Source organism: Stegodyphus dumicola, chromosome 6, assembly GCF_044657685.1.
Source record: "Stegodyphus dumicola isolate Sdum_Otavi_A_Nest chromosome 6, ASM4465768v1".
NCBI lineage: Eukaryota > Metazoa > Arthropoda > Arachnida > Araneae > Eresidae > Stegodyphus > Stegodyphus dumicola.
The window spans coordinates 134,907,266-134,930,392 of NC_140773.1; the positions used below are offsets into that span (position 1 = coordinate 134,907,266).

Genomic DNA, 23,127 nt, shown 5'->3' on the forward strand with positions numbered 1-23,127 from the left:
TACTAATATAAAAAGTCTATTCTTATACATTATTAATTTATGTCTTTGTGCCATTCTCCTAATGTAATGAACATACATTATGGGTAAAAATGATTAATCCAATGAATAAACGCTGGAAATTATGTATAACTTTCAATTATCTTGGTGAGTTCGATAAGTATAACGAAATTTCTCAGTTCTACCTGAAGTACCAAAATGAAGTTAGTAAATTTTATAAAAATGCTAGAATTCACCTTTCTTATCAGCGACTGTGTATAATTTCCAATTATCTCAAATTCTTGTTTATGAGTATAAGCAATAAATTGGTTTAATTAAGCCCAATTCATAAGATTCGCCTAACGGTGAATCTTCAATTCATAAGATTCGCGAACCTGTTTGTATACATAGTCAGACTTAAACATGAATAATTCTCACTATAAAAATAAATTTATTAAATTTCCATAAATGGCTAGAGGTAATCTATACTATTAAATTCTGCACGAGTCTGTCCATCTGTTGTTTCTCTGTTTGCTTGGGAGATCTTCCTGAACGGCAGTAGCTGAGCATATCATGGCAATAATCAGACGAGAGAAAAATTCTCTTGAGATTGAGTGATGAGCCTCTCGCATATAAGATCAGAAGGTCAGTTCAATTTGAGCGATTTCTATTGAACCGAATTTTACGGTTTAAGTGCAAAGAACATGGTATTTAATAAATAAAGATAACACACAAAACGTTAAAAAAGACGCCCCTTTGAACGTAATTTAAAATCTGAAACCTTTCAGATTTTTTTTGACAAATATATTTCAGGTCAGGTTAATTCATACGATATGTTAATGTTACATTAATTCTTTTATTTATATTGAGAAAAAATTGTTATATTGCATTAAATTTGAATCATGATGTCATATGTATACGCATTAACCTGAAGTGTTAACAGTTTCTCTTTCCTGGTTTGATAGCAAAAGAATATTTACGAATTGGTTGTTCCTTGGAAAGAATGGACTGATTTATTCATATTGAAATGCTTTTATTCATTTTCTTTTCCAGATGTATATAGAACTTATAAATTTGGTTTGGCCGCATTCCGTTCATCTGGTGGGCTTGCCCGCTAGTGTACAGTAATCATCTTATGAAAACTCCTTCGATTAATCAAATTAAACATGTATAGCCTTTTTTTTTAAGTTTCATTTATAAAAGCACAAATGAATATTATAAGTTTCTACATATAATAGATTAACTAAAATTTTGTTGTATGCAAATTTGTCTTAATGAATTACAAATGTAAATCTTCAAGTCCGCTAGAGAGTAAACCCCTTGTCCACCCTGTTTACAATCATAATAATCATTGTTTTGATTGGAATGTGTAGAAAGATTATCATGAAAAAATGATATTTGTAGGACACGAAAGCAATTATGAACAAAGCTTTTGTAAAGAACGTAAACAAATGCTAATTTTAAAGAGCTACTTTGTGTAGTTTTATCATGGTTAAAATTATTTTACATATTTGTGATTTCCTTTTTTCACTTTTGCTAAAAGCTCAAAAAGCAAATCACAAGTTCAGATATCTAAGATTACTTCTGGTTTGTTTACAGATGTATATGGAAATATCTAATCTTCAAATAGACTTAAGCAGAAGGTATTAATCGTTGACATAAATAATTTTATTTTAATAAATGGATGATCTGAAGAGTAACTGAGAAACAATATTGATAGTTCTTGAATAACATGTGTTCACTAAATTAGTTATTAATTAGAACACCCTTCGAAATTCGATGCTACTAAAAAGCAAAAGCATTTAATGTATTTAATAATATTAGACATAATGTTATTAAGACGGAAATTTCAACTTCTATTGGATAAAAATGATTTTTTCTTAAATTTCTTAGCCTATTTTCTGTTTCCATTTTCTTATAATTTAAGGTTTTGAAACGTAACTCTTTCAAAGCGGTCGCATTGTCAATTCATGAACATCACGTAGTATTTACAAGTAGGATTTACACTGTAGAGTTTACGTTTGAGTTTTAACCAGTTAGTTTATGTTAAACTTTCCTATCTTCCATTTTTACATTTTCCTGCTAGAATATAAATTCTTAGCTCGCGTGATATTCAAATGAGATAGAAAGATGAGCGTATTTGAGGGAAGGTTTTAGAGGGTAGAATCAGAGCATGTTTTGCCTGCTGAAGGCCAAGTTGCTAATTTGATTTTCTTGCAAATAGTCATTGCGTTATTCTCGTCTTTAGACTTGTTACGCCAATGTTAGGTCAAAACTATCTATCACGTAAGTATAATTGAGAAATCGTTAGACTAATTTAATTTTCTTTGTTTTAATTAATCAATTATCTTTGATTTAAGCTATAATAGTTGGCTTAGTGAAATAAAAAGGTCCTTTATATCCTTTTTTAGTCTCTGCGATAATTACAAGACATAACGATAGCTCGCTTTTAGTCTTAAGACTTCTCGTACGTATGATACCACTAAAGAATACGAAAGTCTATAACATGCTTTTGAACATTAAAGTTATATATGTAGCAGTAGTTTTCTTACATTGAGATAAATGTTTGAAAATACTGTCAATTCTCATAGTGACACCATTCTATTAGAACGAGCCGGTGCAAAAATTTCTAGCTGCGCAATTATATTAAATCTCTCTTCTGCAATATAACTTGTTATAACGTTCTTTTTCTTCAAAACGCTAGTGGTCGTTAATGCGAATTATTTTTATTAATACATCTATTTGAAGGAAAGCATTGGTTTTTGAAATATAAATAACTCTTAGGAGAACTGAGTAAAGATTTAAATTGTTGGGAATAAAACTAGAATATTAGAAAACCTTCACATTTCGAATACTGAGTTAACCTATTTATTTGTTTTACTTAATGAACTCTAGCTTAGTCAGTAGTGACTTAATTAAGAAGAATATAATTGAATTTTATTCACTTCTAAAATTAGGTCCAAGCAACTGCTATGACCGGAAAAAAAATCTGTCTTTGTATGTTTAGTGAGCAAGGAAAAAAACGAGCATATGCAGATTATATTTGACAAGTTCTGAAATGCAGACATTTTATTCACAGCATGGAAGATTTACTTAGTATTTTGCATTTAATATTTCCGCGTCCTCAGAATACTCTTATGGAAAGAAAGTAGTAGAAGTATAAATTTTCTGAAGGGAGAAGAACTGTATTTTTTATTCGTTATTTTTTTTTCTCCGCATTTTCTTTTGCAGATCTTCTCGGTAAAATGTATGCATGGGAAGACGCGAACAGGAAAAAAAAGTAGAAGAAAAAAGCAATCAGTCAAGACTTTTGCAGTTTGCACAGTTAATAGAGTTTTCGGAAGAGCAAAGAAGTAAAATAAAATGCGGTTCTGAAAAACGGCCATTTTTTTTTTCTTTTTACCGTTGTTTTTCAAAATGGAATGTAAGAGGTTCCGTTTGTTATATAATAACAAAAAAATCGAACTTTTGATTTTGGGTTAGAATAAGAAGTAAAATTTACTTACACTATTGAAGTAAGTTTTTTGACGAATGATAAGCATTGCTGTAGAGATTATGTAAGCTTGTAATATTTAAGACTTCAATCTTCTGATTCTCTAACTCCAAATTCTATCTTTAATCTTTTAACTTCATCTTTCAGTTCTCAAATATTTAAGTAATCACCATTTTAGAATTCAGAATTAAAATTAAAACTTAAAAACATAAAACTGAACGAAAATTCGAAGGAATTTGAGTAAAGTACAGACATCAATGAAAATGATCAACTAAAAGCATTACAAAGGTATTTAAAAAAACATTTCATCGGAATTCCTTTTGCATCATCTTATTTGTAGACTTAATTTAGAGATAGATGAATATAAATACTTTATAATATGTAAGAGATATATAAGCAAGCACCACTCAATTAACCAAGCTGGACATGTTTTCTGGATATATAAGATGCGGAAGAATCCACCGCGTATTAATCAAATCACACCAAAAGTGAACAAATTCTTTCTATTTATTATTCTGTTTGTCGAAGTGTAATTACAGAAATGTCATTTTGCAGTCAGTAATTGAATACGATCTCTGTCAAATGATGATCTTCCTACATTATACATTTTCTCCAAGTGGTTTAAGAAACTTTCTATTATAAGGTATTTCTCCCACTTTCCTAGTATGCCTTCGTGGTGTAGTGGTTGTGCACGCTGGGCCGGTATTCCAGAGTACCGTGGTTCGATTCCCTACGAAGGCGTTGCTAACTTTTCATCTTGCCTGCTTCCAAAAAATACCTAATGTCTCTACACCATTATTCATCATAACATGTCGCGAAATGTATTGGCGATGGCACGTCTTTCATTCCCAATATTGTGGAAAATAGTGTTTCGAAACCTTCTTGTTTGAGGTACGTCCATAATAGAAATTTACATATTTAATTGGGAGAAAAGGTTCAAATCAAGATATATTACCGTAACAGTAAATTACAAAAGTTCATGCATTCTCTATCTCTGCTCGCTGCTGGCCCGTCTAGTTGAAACCATACCAAATCAATATCGAAGTTGGTAGGTAGCTCTAGTGTGCTTTGTCATAATTAACTAAATGAGACCAAACCATCGTCATTGTACCAGACCTTCATTCGGCAAAGAGCAAATCATTCACTGACTAATATATGTATGGTACGCTGTTACTATAATTAGAGATTAAAAAATAAAAAGTAGTTGTGCATATGAAGACGAAAACTTATAAGGAATTTTCAACATCTTTAATACAAAATTAAATTACTTCATAAATGTATTACATTCTGTTGGTATCGTCCATTACAATTTATTTCCCTTTTAACAGCGATTGTTTCAAAAGCATCCATAATATTAAATTTGCAATTCCTAACTTAACTCCTTAATGTATAAATATACGTTTTCAAGATTTTAAAGTAAAAAATGTGCAATAGCGAATTTTTTCATTTAATAAAATTTTTACATTCAATAAGAATTTGAGAGGGAGTTCTAATACCCTCCTTTGTCAAATAATGAAACGATGTCATTAAAACTCGTAAAAATTAATAGCACTGTCACGAAGTTTTGCAAATTAAGTGATGAGGGAATATATGTCATTCTCTTCTAATATTAAGTAACAGTGGAGTTTTAGGAATGCATTTTTTAAATTAATGGAACGTTTTAATGGCTTATGAAATTAATTTTCTTTTTTTAGGTACATTTTATTTAAAAGAAGATGTAATTTGCATAATTTTTCTAACAATCTTATTTACTAAAGCAAACAGAATACTTATGGGAAGTTTTCAAAGCGAACGAAATTTGAATTTTATTTTCTTTGAAAACAATTATTACATGCTTTAATGACATTTTCAGGATATTTTAAATTCATAATGTGATTTGTGTTTCAGTTTGTAATAACGTAAGGATATCTTTATTTTCTTCCATAAAAGCATAATGAGTAGTCTTAGTTATAAATAACTACTAATTTGTGTGTGGTTAAAGTAATCTGTTTTTATTAATTAACTGATGGAATGTTTATTTCTTTTCGACCCCACAAACAGCCGCTGAATACTGATAGATTAAGGCTTACCAGCGGCCAAGCGGTAAAGTCGCTAAGCGTTAGCAGTTCAGTCCGATATTAGAATACCAGGGAAAGGGCTCGCTAAATGAGTGTTTTGTGGTTTTCGCCATGTATACCTGCCAATTTTCCTTAAAATTTCCTCAAAGAGGGCATTGTTTTCCCCAGGCAGTTAGCCCTCGAGTGCTTTGTCAAAATCACATAAACCAAACCAAATCAGATCAAACTAGTAGTTTGACCCGGGTTCCAACCCAGGTGAACGGGCCAGTGCATGGTTGGTTTTTTTTATATGGGGCTTAAATGCGAGCGAGTTTCCCTTAGAAAATCCTCCATGTAAGCATCCCTCCCTTTAGGCAGATTGCCTCAAATTATATGTTGTATTAAAATAACCTAACATAACCTATCTGATTTTCTTTTTTATTAAAGTAATACGAGTGATATGATGATGAAAGCGTAATCTTTTCTATAACCCGCTGAAAGCAATAGAGAATACCAGACCCTTTTTTTCCATGATCTCCAATCTTAATTTGTTTTTGCCCACTTATAGTCGGGCGGTTAAAGTCGCTGAACGCTGGTAGCTCAGTCCGAGGTTCGAATGTCGTGAACGGTCTGGCTGCATGCGCGGTTTCGTGGTTTTCCTCATGTGTAACGTGTATACACCATCCAGGTTCCCTTAAGAAGTCTTTCACGAAGGCATCCCTCCTCTTCAGCAGATAGCCTTTGAAGCTTTGCCGTAATCACATAAACCAACTTATATTTGTTTAACAGAAATAAGATTATTGTATTATCGTACGTCAAAAAAGTGTTTTACTAAATAATCTAAATATATACGTTATACTTTTGCAAGATTTCTAAAATATCTCGAATGAAATCTCCAAAAGGTTTCTTCTGAGGTGCTATTCAAGTTTTTGTTTTATTAGGTAAGTTTTGAATAATTAAAACTCTTGCCTACATCTTGAGTAGCGTACACAAATTACCGGGTACCTTTTAATTAAGGTGAAATAATAGCATATTAAATGTTTTTATTACCTTTTGGCTTTGCCATTTTGAACCTCGTCACCTCATTATAAGGTTTAATGTTCTAGACCTTAATTTCTGAGGACTAATTCTTAAGCCAGTAGGCCTAGCGTAACTACTTAAAATTATTTCAGACATTCATCTGAAATCTGCGTATAATACCTTCAGTCTTAGAAATTTTATATTTCCTAGACTTTTAAATAGTCTTGAAACTGTAAAGGTAACACTACGATGGATCAAACTTTAATGTAAAATTTTCATATTGCAACTTTTTAAAATTTTAAGACTGTCTAATAATAATGCAGTATATGTCGTGTGACCTAAATCACATTAGATGCTCAAGAAAATGTCTCTAGGCATCTGTCATTCGTACCTTAGCAGGCGTTTGCTATAAGCATACGCTTAGGTTAAAAAAATAATCAAATATTTTACACTATCAGTTCACAAAAAGTAATGAACCTTCGTTTAATTATTAGAATAAACAAATTTAATAGATTTATTATTTAGTAGAATTCCAACTCAGAATAATAAATTTATAATTGTATTATTAATTTATATAGATTCTCTGATTCTAATGCAAATTTATGTCCGATTCTTTGTTTAATTATTATATCATTCATATTTTAATTTTCATTTTGATTTCAATCTGTGAGCAGGTGCATAAAACCTTTACGAATTTTTCGTAAGTGAATACTTTTAATTTTAATTCTGTAACAGGGATCGGCAACCTTGTAGATGTGGTGTGCCAAACCAATTTACCAACATGATTCAGGATGCCGCACACCAGGAAATATTTTAAACAATTCAATTCCCGCGGAAATGTATGCAAAGTTAGAGAATAGAGGACAAGAACACAGATTTATAGTTTTATTATATGTTAATTATATACCATTTAAAGATATTTATTAACATAAAAATAAACAACAAAAATATTACTATTCCTTTAACATAAAAAAATAAAAATTGTACATATATTATGTGTCTTTTAAATATATTTATTAAAATCAAAAATTAACGAAATACAAATATGCTTTCAATATAGTTAAATAAAAATTTAAAATTTGAATCCGAATTATGTCCCTGTACTATTGTCGAAATACCAGTCGTTTAATTTGTGACTTCCAATTTGACACATGATTCTGAATATTCAGTTATTAAATAACTTCTATGTAGAATCAAAATATTTTTCATATGAGAAAGATTTGTTCACATAGAGGAGCGGAAAGCAGAGCACATGCAATTTTCTTCAAGTAAAGACATCCAGTAATTTAAAATATCCGCCGATTTATCGTCAGAGTTATCTTCTAGATTTTTTTCGTGATACCATATATTTTGCTTTCCATAATTCTGAAGATGTCAGTTCAATAAAGTTCCATTTCAAAATTATTAACTTTCATCCACTAAAAAATTTCGAATGGGCTTATTAATGGGTCTATTACATCCGGTTTGATTAGGAAGAAACGCGTAATCAAACAAATTTCAAAGTCTTTGCATTTTTTAGAAACTTCCTCATTAAGTGCTTCAACGTATGTTTGAAATTCATCTTTTTCTAAGGTCGATGTATTTTCAAGAGCTTTACATTCAAGATGTATTTATCGATACTAGTATTAATACCGCGGGAAAATAATTTTGTAGCAAAGTCATCTCAACATTAAAAAAATTCAAGCGCTGTCTGGCCCCTTACTTGCAATCCTTAGTTCATTGAGATGTTTAGTTATATCAGCCAGAAACACCAGTTTGCATAACCATTCGGTATCATTCAATTCGGGGAAATGTTGCATGAGAAGAATTCTCATTAAGAAACACTGTATTAGATTCCGTGCATGACACAAACTTTTTCAAGATATTAACTCAACAAAGCCAACGGATATGGCTGTATAAGGTGAGATCCAAATATTGAATTTCAATGCCATCTAAAAGAGATTTAAATGACCTGTGTACCAAAGAAGAACGAGACATTAGAAAATTAATTTTTTTTACAAAAGTGTTCATTACAGAAATTAAGCTATGTGACGAAATTTTGGCAACTAAACTTTAAACGGAGAGGAGAGACAGGGCAATTTTTGCCCTGTAGTGTGATTTGATTATATTGCAGAATTGGCAAAAGGTTTTTTCTTAGTTCTCGCCATCCAGGCGTGTGGTAGATAGTAACGTCATCCCGACGTATTACGGATTGTATATTCTAAAAGTTGAATTGCCAAACTGGCAAAAAATTGTTTTTGTTATCGCCATCGAAGCGTGGAGATAGATAGTAAAATCGTCAAACTGACGTGGGTAATTGCCTAACTGGCAAAGGTGTTTATATAGTTATAGCTAACGCGGCTTGTAAATAGTGAGTTAAACAGTCAACCCGACGTAGTATTATAGTATTTTGTGCCAACCTGGCAAAGTTGTTTAAATAATTCTGTCCAATTGGTTAGTGTGAATTTCGTATTTGAGAAATTAAATCTCGCCAGAAATTATATATTTTTAATACAAGTACGAGCTTTTAGATTTAATTTCAAAAGGAAACCTATTAAAAGTAACTTGTGTCAACATGTCATTCTTAGCTAGGAGTACAAAACAGGATTTAAAAGTACTAGCAGAAGAGTTAGGTTTAACCGTGAAACCTGAACTTAAGATTGCTCAGTTGCATAAACTGATTACTGAAAGTCCCGGTTATGATGAGGACTTTACTCGAGAACTACTGGCTGCAATTAGAGAAGAAAGGGAAAGAAAGGAAGAAAGCGAAAGACAAGAAAGAGAAAAAGAACGCGAAAGATAATAAAGAGAAAAAGAACGTGAAAGAGAAGAAAGAAGAGAAGAACGCGAAAGGGAAGAAAGAGAAAGGAAACGCGAAAGAGAAGAAAGAGAAAGGAAACGCGAAAGAGAAGAAAGAGAAAGGAAACGCGAAAGAGAAGAAAGAGAAAGAAAGGAAGAGCGTGGAAAAGAAGAGCGTGAAAAAGAAGAGCGAATTAGAGCCTTTGAGCTACAGAAACTTCAATTGGAAGCAATGGCTGCAACAGCACAGCCGGTAGAAACTACGCAGTTAGCTGAGCAGCCTTTAAAAATCAGAATTCACGATTTCATGCCACGTTTCAACCCTAAAGAAGATTAAATAAGTTTATTTCTGGTGTTATTTGAGCGTCAAGCTAAAATAATGAATATACCTGCTGAAAATCAAGTGACTCAACTTATTTCATTGCTGCCTCCTGACATTGTTCAGCTTATTGCTAGAGAACCAGAAGAGGACGCGGAAAAGTATGAATATGTAAAAACTTTACTGTTACAGCGATTTAAATTGAGTGCGGAAAAATTTCGACAACTATTTAATAAACACCAAAAATCTAATGAAAGTACTTCGTATAATTTCTATTATGAATTAAAGAATTATTTAGAAGGATGGCTTAACGGATTAAACATTAAAACTTTTGAACAGCTAAAAGATCTCATGCTGGTTGATCAAATAAAAAAGCGTACCTCTCCTGATTTCAAAGAACATTTTATGGATCAATGGACAACCATCATTTCACCAACTAAATAGTTAAGAAAATTGAAGATTTTGAAGATGTGAGAAAAACAATAAAACCGAAATTTTCTGTCAATCAGACTGAGAAAATTAACAAAGGATCATTTAAACCGCGTTATGATAATTTTGTGAAAAAAAATAGAGCATCCGCCTCTTTTTAAGCATTCTGATAAATGGGACGATTCAAAATACCAGAAAGAACACCCACAAAGAAGTCAATTTCAAAACAAGAACCAAGAAAATTTATATGACAAAAGATATCGACCACGTTGTTTCGAGTGTGGATCATACGAACATTTTAAGCCTCAGTGTCCTCGCTTAAAACCAAATGAAAAAGTAAATTGCGTATCTTCGAATGATGATTTGTTAGAGACATATACAATTAACGGTTTAGTTAATGGGCATGAAATTCCTATTCTTCGAGACACAGGAGCCACTGTTGATGTTATTACTCGGAAATACATAGATAACGCAAAAATGACTGGAGAACATGTCTGGGTACAATATTTTTTAAATGACCATTTAGTGTGTCTACCGTTAGCGGAAGTTGAAATTAATTGCGAACTTGGTCATATAAAGACAAAGGCAGCTGTTGTTACAAATGCTCCAGGCAGATATGTATTGGGTAACAAAACTGCCCAATTGTTCAAAAATAAATCATTCTTAAATTTAAAAAAAATAAAAGCAGTTTTGACACGATCTCAGGTAAAAAGATCTCGTGAAGAAGATCGAACTAGAGAAACAGAAATGGAGAAAATAGAGGAACTGACGTTTATTGACACTGACGAAGATATTTTACCGCAAGCTGATGAGGAAGACAAGGAAATTAAGAAAGTGATTAATGTTAATTCAAAGGAATTAATTGAATCTCAGCATCAAAGCAGAGATCTAGCGTCACTGCTTAACGAAGCTAAAAATGAAAATTCCAGCAAGACATATGATTTAAAAGTAAAAGGAAACGGATTGTTGGTGAAAAGGAAAATAGATAAAAAGTGGAAATGAAAGGGAATTAATTGTTATTCCTGAAAAATATAGGGATCAAATAAAGTCATTATGTCATGATAGCACATCTGGACATTTAGGCGTCGTCAAAACTAAAGATAGATTAACAAGATACTTTTACTGGCCTAATTGCTATAAAGAAATAGAAGAGTATGTTAAAACTTGCGATCCATGTCAAAGAGTGGGAAAATCTAATGATAAAGCCAAAGCACCTTTGACTTTAGTACCAATTATTTCAGAAGTATTTTCAAAAATTAACTTTGACGCATGCGGTCCTTTACCAATAACACCGAATGGCAATAGATATTTAATTACAGCTATTTGTTTAGCTTCAAAATATCCGGATGCTGTACCTGTTCCTAATATTTGCACAACGTCAGTAATTGAAGCCATGTTACAAATATTTAGTAGAATGGGTTTCCCGAAAGAAATACAAACTGATCAAGGTACCTTCTTTATGAGCAATCTAGCCATTGAATTTGTAGAAAAATTTGGAATAAAAGTAACTAGAAGCTCAGTACACCATCCGCAGAGCAACCCTGTTGAAAGATTTCACCGAACAATTAAACGAATTTTAAACGTTTTATATATCGAAGCAGCCCCTGAGTGGGAGAAGCAAGTTCCCGCAGCTCTATTTGCTTTAAGAACAATAACGCACGAGAGTACGGGATTTGCACCTGCAAAATTAGTATTTGGTCGAAATCTTAGAACACCTGTAACATTATTAGATGAACAATGGATGAATCCTGAAGACGAAGGAAATAATGTTGTTGAATACATTTTTCAATTAATAAATCGGTTAAAAAGATACAAAGAGCTGGCTACAGATAAAATGCTGGAAATGCAAACCAAAAGAAAAGTGTGGTACGATCGTAAAGCTATCAAAAGAGAATTCTCTGAAGGAGATTTAGTATTAGTTGTATCAACGAATAAACCAAACAGACTAGCAGTTGAATGGAAAGGTCCTGGGAAGGTTGAGAAGAAATTATTCGAAACTAATTATTTTGTGAGTTTCGAAGGGAAAATGACTTTAACCAAGTCTACCATGTTAACATGCTAAAACCTTATCGTAGGCGAGCAGAATCGGTTAACCTTATGATTACAGAAGATCAATCTGAAATTGAGGATATGGAGGAAAATTTCCCAACAATTGACTCTGAACCAACATTGTTCGATTTTGAGGACATTAAAGAAAACAGTTCCCTAAGTGATAAGCTAAATGAACAACAGATTCAAGAATTGCATGATATGCTGCTGAAGTTTTCAAAAATCTTTTCTAATAAACCTGGAAAAACTCATTTAATAACGCATGATATTCAATTGACAGAAATCACCCCAATCCACTGTAAACCATACCGAATGCCTCCTAGACAAACGGATATATTAAAAACAGAAAACGATAAAATGCTTCAGCGTAAAATAATTGAAATAGGAGATTCAGATTACACTTCTCCTATGATTTTAGTAGAAGTAGCAGGGAGGTATCCAAGACCTTGTATCGACTATAGAAAATTGAATAAATTGACTAAAACACAATTCTTCCCCTTGCCTAACATCGAACAACGAGTATAAACGGCAGCAGGCGTAAAATATATAACTCTTTTGGATTTAACAAAGGGATACTGGCAAATAACCTTTAACACCTAATGCTCAAATATTAGCCAAATTTCTTACACGTTTTGGCACATTTAGACCTCTACGGATGCCTTTCGGACTTAAAAATGCACCATTTTCATTTAGTAAAATGATGGCCGAAATCCTTCACGGTTGTGAAAACTTTGCTGTTCCATATTTAGATGACGTGGCAATCTTTTCAAACACCTGGGAAGAACATGTAAGTTACCTGAAAGCCGTTTTGTCCAAAATAAAGGACGCTGGTTTAACTATTAAACCAATAAAATGTAAATTTGCTCAAGATAGAGTAAAATATCTAGGACATATTGTAGGTCGTGGTAAAAGAATGCCAAGTGAAGTGAAAGTAAAAGCTATTCTTGATTTTCCAGTGCCATCCACAAAAAATCAAGTCAAAGCATTTTTAGGATTAGCGGGATATTATAATAATTACATTCCCATGTTCTCATCTATCGCAGCACCTTTAACAGAAACTTTGAAAGGAAACTTAAAGGGAAAATAAATTGGTCAGAAGAGCGCACAAAAGCATTTGAAGAGCTAAAGGAGAAACTGTCTCAAAGGCCTATACGACATGCACCTTATTTCAATAAGGAGTTTATTTTGCAAACTGATGCTTCAAACTCTGGTATGCGTGTCATTTTAGCTCAAAAAGGTAAACGAGACAATGAACATCCAGTATTATACCTCAGTAAGAAGTTTACAGAAACTGAAAAAATGTACTCTACCACAGAAAAGGAATGCGCCGCCATAATAGTTGCTGTAAAGAAACTTCAATGTTATTTAGACGGGCATACTAAATTCTTCATCATGACCGATCATAATCCCTTAGTTTGGCTAAAAAATAATGTGAGTTTAAATCCATGACTTATGAGATGGGCACTAGTACTACAACCCTACAATTACACGATCGTTCATCGAAGTGATAAAAACCATAAAAATGTAGACGCGTTAAGTCGTACTCCCTGGCCTAATTAAATAATTTGTTTCTCTATATAGATAAAAAAAAATATTTTGTTCCTTCCTCTCTTCCTCAGTGTATGTTATTATGTTATATCTTGTATTTCAATTCTGTATTGTGCTGATATTCTTGTTTTTGAAAGAAAAAAAAAACGTAAATTTTAATTTATAAAAATATAAATTAAAGTTTATAAAAATATAAATTAAAGTTTATAAAAATATAAATTATTTATAAAAAAATAAATTAAAGTTTATCTGGAGGGGGGAGAGATTGTAATATCTTGTTATTTAATAAATAAATATAATTATTGTTGAAGCGGCAACGCCATATTTGTATTAAAAAGTCAGAAACGTGAGATATTGTTTTAAAAGGTAAGATTCTGAAGATTTTGCCAGCTAGGAGTAGTATAAAAATTTTGCCACTTAAGAATTGTATAAAATTTGTCTATCACCGTGAACTATAAATAAAATTTATGTTCTACTAAGAAGATTGTCTGTTTGTAAATTACTGCAAAATGCATTACAGTAGCATCGCTCCGATCCAAATATCTAGCCATCTTGCAATCTGACCACCCGGCTTTCTTTAATCTAATAATATGTCTTCTCTCAGATGATGACATCTGCTCTCACTGTTCGCAAACCCGTCTGCGAGGCATTGGTACAGTCCAACGGGGGTCAAACAAACCACATTCGGCGGGAGTTGTGCCTTAGCGATAATGTAGTGTTATTCTGAGGCTCTGCTACCTAACGCAGTACTTCCCAGAGCAATTACACAACTCTTACGGAACCGGAGAAGGAATGATACGTGAAATATATCCTATGTAAGACGTCTTGAATGTTGAAAAGAAGAGAAAGGCGCTTTGTCTCTCAAGCAGCTGGAATCATCATTCATCTGGTGCTATTTGTAACACTAAGGGAGAAATTCCAGATAGGCGCTGGAAAAGTATGCCTTAACAGTACAATACCGTCTGTTTTATACACGATGCTGATGCTCCTTTGCAATGCACTGGAGCTTCAACTAGTCAGTGTTTGGACGCCAAAAGGTTTTTATATGCATATTCTATCCTAAGGTACGGTGCTTACCTAATTTCGTCCTAATTAGATAACTCCAACTTAGTACGCCGCTTTTTATGGTATAAAAAGTACATAGTCTCTGTTTACAAATAATATAGCTTGAACATGAGTAAATTTTCTGGCCGAGGGTACTGAATATTAAAGAAGATATTTTATATCTCAACGCGATTTAATATAACCTGTTTAAAAACTTATATTAAAAAGCAGTATTAATATAAAATTTTATTTCCTTGTACGTAACAGATATCATTTGCCTATATGTAATTCGCCTCTTTTGCACATGGCATTTATTTCCTATGTAAGTGTAATTTTATAAAAATCTGTTGTTAAATTTCATGTTTATGTAATACTATTTCCATTATTCTTTACATAAATATTATTTTAACTTAAAATAGAATTGTATCTTTCACAGAAATTCCACCACCTACTACGGCAGACATTAACTCACATCAAGTTTCACCAGTTATGAAATCGAAAAAGCTGCAAAACGGAGAAAACACTTCAGAGCTTCAAAGTTTTGGAGGTATCATATACAATTTTCTGTGTAGAAAGACAATGTCATTACCGTACATTTCCGAATGTAAGCTGATCTGTGTAATAAAGCGGTAAATTTTAGAGCAAAAATTCAATCAAAATTTAAAATATATAACGAAAGCGGTCGCTGCATAAATCCAGTCATATATTGTCAACTGTGCGAATAATATAGATAAAGTTAAGTTGTTATAGCTTAGCTATATTTGTCAGTCGAGCTGAAGGTGAGTCTAATTCACCCTCACTTCCATTCGAAAATGGAGGAATAATCACTGCAGAATTATTTGGTGCCACAATTTTTGCACTTGAATTCGTTCAACCTTTCACTATGTACATTATTTGATTCTTTGGCAACAGCGTAGCCAATTCTGTTTGTTTCTCGTATGTTGTAGTCATTCTCAAATAATCACGGGATTTTACTCTGCTTACAAAATCTGATCTTTGAAAAATTAGGCCCAAATGGAAAACATTCTGAAAAATTGTGTGACTTATAGTAGAAAAGTATGTCATATGGTAGTCATTTAAGAGCATTACAGCAGGACATACTATTTAGGTTGATTAAGAATTTAATGTATCGTACAGATAAGGTAATTTTTTAATAATAAGAGCAGGCAACTGTTTTATCCCAACTGCTAGCAGGGAACTGAATCGAATTCCAAACTTCAGGAATTCAAGGCACCAGAGGTTGAGCGGTAATGTCGCTAAACGTTGATAGCACGGTATGGTTAAAATAATAAATAGTTTTATGGTTTTCTCCCTCAGTTTCTTTTAATTATTTTTGCAATTACCAGATATATGAAACTTTTATATCAGTAATATGAATGCTGGAAATGTTCAGCCACTTGAATTTATTTTGTCTTAATTAAAGGCTATTTTTCCCAGATTCATAATTTTATGAAATAGCTCTCAGTTCACTTTAAAACGAGTTATCGAAGTAAGTCTCTTCAACTGATGAGACAGAGATCTTTTTCGGTTGCTCTATACACTAAAATTTTACTTTTTAAGTCATATATATATATATATATATTTTTAATTTAAGAAATCGGATTTTTCAGTTTAATTTTCTCTTGCTTAGATTCTGTTAATTTCAAATCCTTGGCTGTGTAACCTTGAAACAAAACCCCTACCCCATTATGTGTACTTTATTACGCATTTTACAATTTAAAGTCTGAGTCAATGCCTGTCTAATCTTAGGCTTCAGTAATCAACTTGCCTGCAGGTTATTTAAAGTTATTTTCAGCTTGCAAAAATAGAACTATTTGTAAAAAAAATTAACCTTTTTGCATGTGAGTGAATATTTATAAGGCAGCATAAATGAAGTATAGATAATTATAACAATTGGTAAAGCAAAATTTTATACAAGTATTTGTTTGACAAAAGGGTATTGAAAGAGAAAATTTCTTAAATCGTGTGGATCCTGAGAGAAAATATTTCTTTGATGACTAAAAATAGTATTTTTTCCTGGCAGGAATAAAGTAATTAATTTTAGCAACTTCATATTTTTTCAGCCCAAAGGGGCGTTAGCCCAGAAGAGCTATTAGTCTTCAAACCGCATTTTGCGTAGAATCACTATAAACGCCGTATCTCTCTTCAAAATTTGCCACCAAATATTATCGACCTGTATTATATTTTAAGAAATTGCATAATGAAGAATCTTCACGAATGTGTAAATTTTTCTCGCATTGCGGAAAAACAATAATATTTAGAGCCATCAATTTTGAATAACATAGTCTTCCATCCGAAATGGGTACCTGGAAGTCCGAATCATGAATTTCGAATTTGTTTCATCACGTATTTCATATTTTTTTTAAACTTGAACGAATTTCTGGTTAATATACTCTACGATTTCAAAGCGAGCAGTGGTAACACTGTCGGGAATAAAGTATTTTTATCTCCAACGTGCCTAAGTGTTTGTCGGAATTTCTTAAGATAAGCTGTTTTTTAAATATTTTTAGCACAAAGGAGCGTTAGGACAATTGCCTTCGAAACGTGCATGCATGTGTAAATGAAGAAAACGACCTCTTAGGCGTAATATAATGGTTCAGGTATTTTTAATTGAGTGTACAGAAAATAATGTTTTTTTTTTCCTGGATCCTTTTTAAAATTTAAGTAAGTGCAGACTGCAGTTTTATTAAAAACCAGAGGAAGCATTTTGGATAAAATACTGAAATTACTGGGAAACAAATGGAGTAAAGATAAAATTGCAACTGTTTAGCTTATTTAAAAATACATAATATTAAAAGAATTAAGAGCTAAATGGATATAAATAACAAACTGAAAATTTATTTCTTATTAAATTTGATAATGTAACTCTGTAGTAGGAGTTTTCACAAATTTTAAAAGTATGTATACTTCGATAAAAATTTCGCCACTGGCGATCAAAATGCTTTATTTGATCAATTTCTTCTACGATTTCCTTAGAATATTAGCATCTAATTCCTTATCATCATGTTTTCCTTCATAAGTAGATTCATATATATTTTTAAGGAAAATTAAGAATTAAGGACTCTCATTGTGTTTGTGCTTTTATGATTAAAAAAAGACAATGAGATACATTCTGCAAGAGAAGAAGAGGAAGAATGATCTTGTTTGTTCCCATTAGCTGTATAAAAGTCATGTGATCTCCGAGGTTATCTACATTGGTTACATTAGCTGTATTCAAGTCACGTGATCTGTAACGTCATCGGAATGCATCTCATGCTTCCTTTCTGATATATAAACAAAGATGCCCAGATAAAATTGAACTGCACATTCTGATAGTTTTAAGTTAAAAGGTATATGTTTTTCTGAGCACTTAGTTAAAAATGGCATTACTTAAAGACGAACGACAATGATGCTAATCACGATATAGAGAACAATGACTTGCACTTACCTCTATAAAGGTAAGACTAAATCTCACTCTACTTTAGTCGAGACAGACTTTTGAAAATTGTTTGAAAATCGAAAGTTAAATACAGTATTCTACTTCGTTAATACATATAATAATAAAAAAAAACTATTCTATATCGTTTGTTTCATCTATAATACAATTTTTGCAAATGAATAGTTTGTAAATCACTTTGAACTCATTTATATACTCCCTCCCAAATTTGAGTAGAAAATATAAGCGAAAAGGTTTAGACTTATACGAGAAAATATATAGAAAATCTGTATGTCCGATATTTAACTCAAAACAGTTTATTTATTGTGATTGTTATAAGCTTAACAAATGAATATGAATACCTAGTAAATGAAATGAGGACATTCTAATAATTACTTCATGTTTTATTGTAATATATTCAAGAAATCTGAAAGATACAACTACTAATTTCAATTATCAAAAGCATATTTTATTTTTTTCCTTATCCTTAATTTAGAAATATGCGACTGTTTTTATGGTGTATAATCCAACCATCAACAAAACGTTTTCTAATTACTGAGTGAAAAGTTTTCGCTTGATAGCTTAGTGGAATATGGAATATTCAAACATTTACAAGCTTAGATGAGATGAGATGTAACATATCTTTCACCCCGCCTGACAAACAGCCATATTTCAGAATTTTTTATTTGATTATAAGGTATTTCTCCCGCCTTACTAGCGTGCCTTCGTGGTGTAGTGGTTCTGCACGCTGCGCCGGCATTCCAGAGGTCCGTGGTTCGATTCCCGGCGAAGGCGGTTGCAAATTTTTCCTCTTGCCTGCTTCTGAAATAATCCTAATGTCTCTACATGATGTTTCATTATCACCTTTATCTTTGAAATGACAACTTTCATTCGTAAAAAAATGGATGATTTACAAATAATAAATATTTTTCATTTATATTTTTATAATGTATATTAATTTATATAGTTTTCAACATACCCAACTAAAAATTATTCTGAACGTTTGCAGTTTTTGCTGTCATAAGTGAAAGATATTTCTGGCATCATATATTATAAATTTTCTTTTTCCAGTTTAAATTAGAAAGGTAAACTTAATTTAGAAGTGTCAAAACTTAATGCTATCTACACTTTTTAGGTAATCCAACTCTGCCTTCTATTGATAGTAACAACAATCGTATTCTCAGCTCCGATACTCGGCAGCCAATAGAAAAGGGAAGTATGGAAGCAGGTATGATATTTGCATGCAATATAATAAGCTGCAATTAATTAAGCTTGTAGTACTTACGTATTAGCGCAACAAACTTGGCGCAGTTTTGCGATTTTTTGCACATGAAAATGTAGAAGTTCCTTATTAGTTGTAAGTTGGTGGTTTTCGCGCCCTTTTCTAAAAAGGTTCCCAAACAAATAAGTCCAATCGATATTTATCGAAAGTCGATAAACATTATCACCCTATAACAAAATACTTTAGTAATTTTAATATATACATGAATTATTAAATAAGCATTACATGAGACATTAAAATAAAACGCTTACATTCTTTTTCAATCTTTCCTTAATGTTTTTATGTTCTTCTTTTAACTGAGTACATAGCGATCTAGTTTCGCTTAAAAGCATCAGAGAATTCCAGAGCATTGGTACCGCGCAAACAAGCTGTCTTTCAAACGCATCTCCTCGCTGTTACCTTTAGATATTTAGCGGCAAAATTCTATATACCTGTAGAAATTTTACCGAAGTTTTTTCCTTTGCTGGCAAATTCTATAAGCGCATATTTTAAAATCAAGTTTAAGGCAAAAAGTATCACGATTCATTTATAAAAACCGTTGAAACTTGGAATACGACATAAAGAACACGTGCGAAAAATGGCGAAGTTGCTTGTTGCGAGCACGGATTGTTATGCGCATGGTTGCCAGAATTTGTCGCAGTCAGAAAATTTAGTGAATTTTACCAAGGTGGTTGCGATAACACGTAAGTACCAAGCATATTCATTTAAATGTTAGATTATATTACATATTATATGGGGAATGTTTCATTTTACTTATTTCAACAAGCATAGTGTTTTTATATACTTCTCCGTTAACTTAATAAATTCATTATTGTAATTTTCCCCTGTTGCTTACCTTTTCCCACTGTTATTACAAGCCAATATATTAGATCTATATTTTACATTAAAAGACTATATTCAAAACAAGCACTGCTTTATTTCTTTGAAAGGTGTAAAATAAATTTAAAATTTTATAATTTTCTCCTATATGTCTTTATAATCTCTGTAAATTTTCGTATACATCTCATATATCCCTACGCTATATCAATAATAATTTTCATTTTGTTAACTCACGTTTCGGTAGTCGTTTAATTTGATTAGATTTACAAATACCCTCACAATATGCATGTAATCTAAATTCAATTTGCAAGATTGCTGCTATTAGTGAGATTGCAATAGCTTATTACTACTTTTAACAGAATTCGTATTCAGGAAATGCATAAGATAAAAAATGAGATATCGTTTATTTGATCTAGAAGAAGTGAATTCTTTCGGTTTTCAGTTTTACTCTTCTCACAAGTTCAAATAGTAAATTTTTCTTTTCTGACAAAAATTAAATTTTCCGAAACAGCAATGAATAGCCATAGTTGCATTTACTTTTTATTGTTTCCTTTTCATGCTGATTTAACAGTCAAATTTTTTAGCATTATATTTTCAAATGAGAAAAAACATTTGTAGCTATTTTATGTACTAAATTATTTCCAGTAATTTTAATGTTTCATCCAAACCACTTTCTCACTTTCTCAGCAAAATGGCAATCTGCACTTGCGTGAACTTTAAACGGATTTGGAGGCGGGAAATACAGTTGATTATGAAGGCTTCAGAAAAAAAGCTCTGTGTTAAATTTGACGGCTGAGTTCCTGTAAAGAGTTCAAAATAAACAAATTAAACGTTTTTAGTTACCCAGGGCAAATTTGTTCTCAGATTCGTTTGTACTTCAAGAACTCTTTTGTTCCGATAGCATTGGGTCAAAAAATATTAGCACAGAGTTTCCCTTTGCTAAGCATTGAAGTTTATTATAACGAAATTCCTTAAACTTTATTTATGTTACATTATAGAAATATTTATGTAACATTATAGAAATATTTATGTAACATTATAGAAATATTTATTATGCATTATTTTAAATATTTATTATTTTTAAGCTGCATGTGACTTTATTTAATTACCTGTCAAACTTATTAGCAGGTATAAGGATTAAAGAAACTTTTTTTTTCGAAAACTCGTCTGTATTTAGAGGTAAAAAATGCAGTGTAGTCTGGATACTATTTCAAATTCCTACATTCAGGAATATGAAATTTTTAAAACATCAATATAAAAATTTTGAAAGTTGCTAAATAGCGCTGTTTCGGCAAATCTTATTATGTGTTTACACCTTTTCAATGTTTACCTATAGAATATTAGCAGCTAATTCTTTTATTGTTATGTATTTCTAAATAGGTAGATTTACATTTATATTCATTTTCATCCAGAAACATTAAGAGGTTAGAAGACCATCCTTATTGTTTTTGTTGTTGTCGAGCCTATGGAAAAGCGTATTCAAATTGTGCCATGGGCGAAAATGACGGCAAATCTGAAAAATGTTATCATCGCAGAGGTTCGGTCTCTTAAACAAGACCCCGATTTTTAGCAATTCAAGCAAGGATGGCTGGATAATCAAAAATGTGTGCAGTTGTCAGTTCTGTATCCGGTCAGTCATCGCAGTTTCTATAGGTTTTCCTACCCTTTCTGTCAATCTTAATCCTCTGTGATGGCCAGTTCTAAGTCTGACTATGGTTTTAGTTATAAGTAGACCATTGGTGTTATGGAGCTGGTGCCTTATTGGAATGAGTGTTGCTCGGGGCAGCCTGTAAACCCTAGACAGCGCATCCCCAGGTGACGGATAGGAGAATGCCTTCACTGGTTTTTCTTTTGGGTGGTAGAAGGGATATAAATGCCTTCCGTAGACCAACAAGCATAAGTTCAACCTTTCGGGCAATCGCACGCTTTTCTGTGACGAGTCTAGATATAGACATTCCTTGTAAGAATAAAATTAGGAAAAAACTGTTTAGTTTAGGTAAAATTAAATGTTTTAATACATGGGGAAGAGCAGACAATGTGGTGATATCCTTCGAAGAAATATAGCTCTCTGGGATAAATCCTTCAAAATAAGCTCACTGATAGGGTAAGATATAGTGAAAACTGCTGATCGTAAGAAGAGTCTCACATCTCCCTTGAGTGAAGTTTGTGTGTGTGTACTTAATTATGGCAAAGCACACTAGGGCTATCTGCCTAAGGGGAGGGATGCCTTCATGGAGAACTTTCTAAGGGAAACTGGCTCGTATACACGTTACACTTGGGAAAAACCACGAAAACACCCATGCAGCCAGCCCGTTCGCGGGATTCGAACCTCGGACCGAACTACCAGTGTTCAGCGACTTTACCGCTCGGCCGCTGGTGAGCCCCTTGAGTGAAGTTGCTAACGAAGAAAGTGATATAGTATCCTATCATTGCACTTAGTAGCTGTCGTGATATTTGTATTATTGCATCACTCAAGTTTACCAACAATTAAAAATTACTCTTTTCATTAAAAAGGACAAAATACTAGAACCCTCGAAATCTCCAAATCCACAAATCTTGCAAAAGTACTCAGATATTTGTATTTTCTAGGATCAAACCGTTAAATAATTTAACTCAAAATTTTAAAATACATTCTCTACTGAAATCCACTTGAAGCATTCTTCAAACGAGGAATATGATCACTGCAATTTGACAGGGTCTAGATTACCAATATCACCTTATGGCGCCTCTAAACGCATTATTTTTTATTTCCTAGACAGAATTTAATGTTTCTTGTTTAGTGTATTGAGGAGCAGTTCAATTTAGTATATATAATATATATATATATATATATATATATATGAAAAATTGAAGAATATAAAATAATTTTAATTATTATGCAAAAAGGAATTTGACGAACTATGTTGAGAATATGGACAT

The 23,127-nt window shown here is 32.1% G+C and overlaps 1 protein-coding gene across 2 annotated transcripts in view; it reads left to right on the top strand.

Annotated features, from left to right (window-relative positions):
• Nucleotides 1–23,127, top strand: part of LOC118186575 (protein amalgam-like) — a 231,876-nt gene that overhangs the window by 191,206 nt on the left and 17,543 nt on the right. The window contains exons 7-8 of one of the 2 annotated variants that reach the window (XM_035356680.2): nt 15,129–15,239; nt 19,243–19,335. In XM_035356680.2, the coding sequence (XP_035212571.1) occupies nt 15,129–15,239; nt 19,243–19,335 (204 nt within the window). The remainder of the gene's footprint in view (nt 1–15,128; nt 15,240–19,242; nt 19,336–23,127) is intronic. The other variant, XM_035356681.2, reaches the window with a different exon arrangement.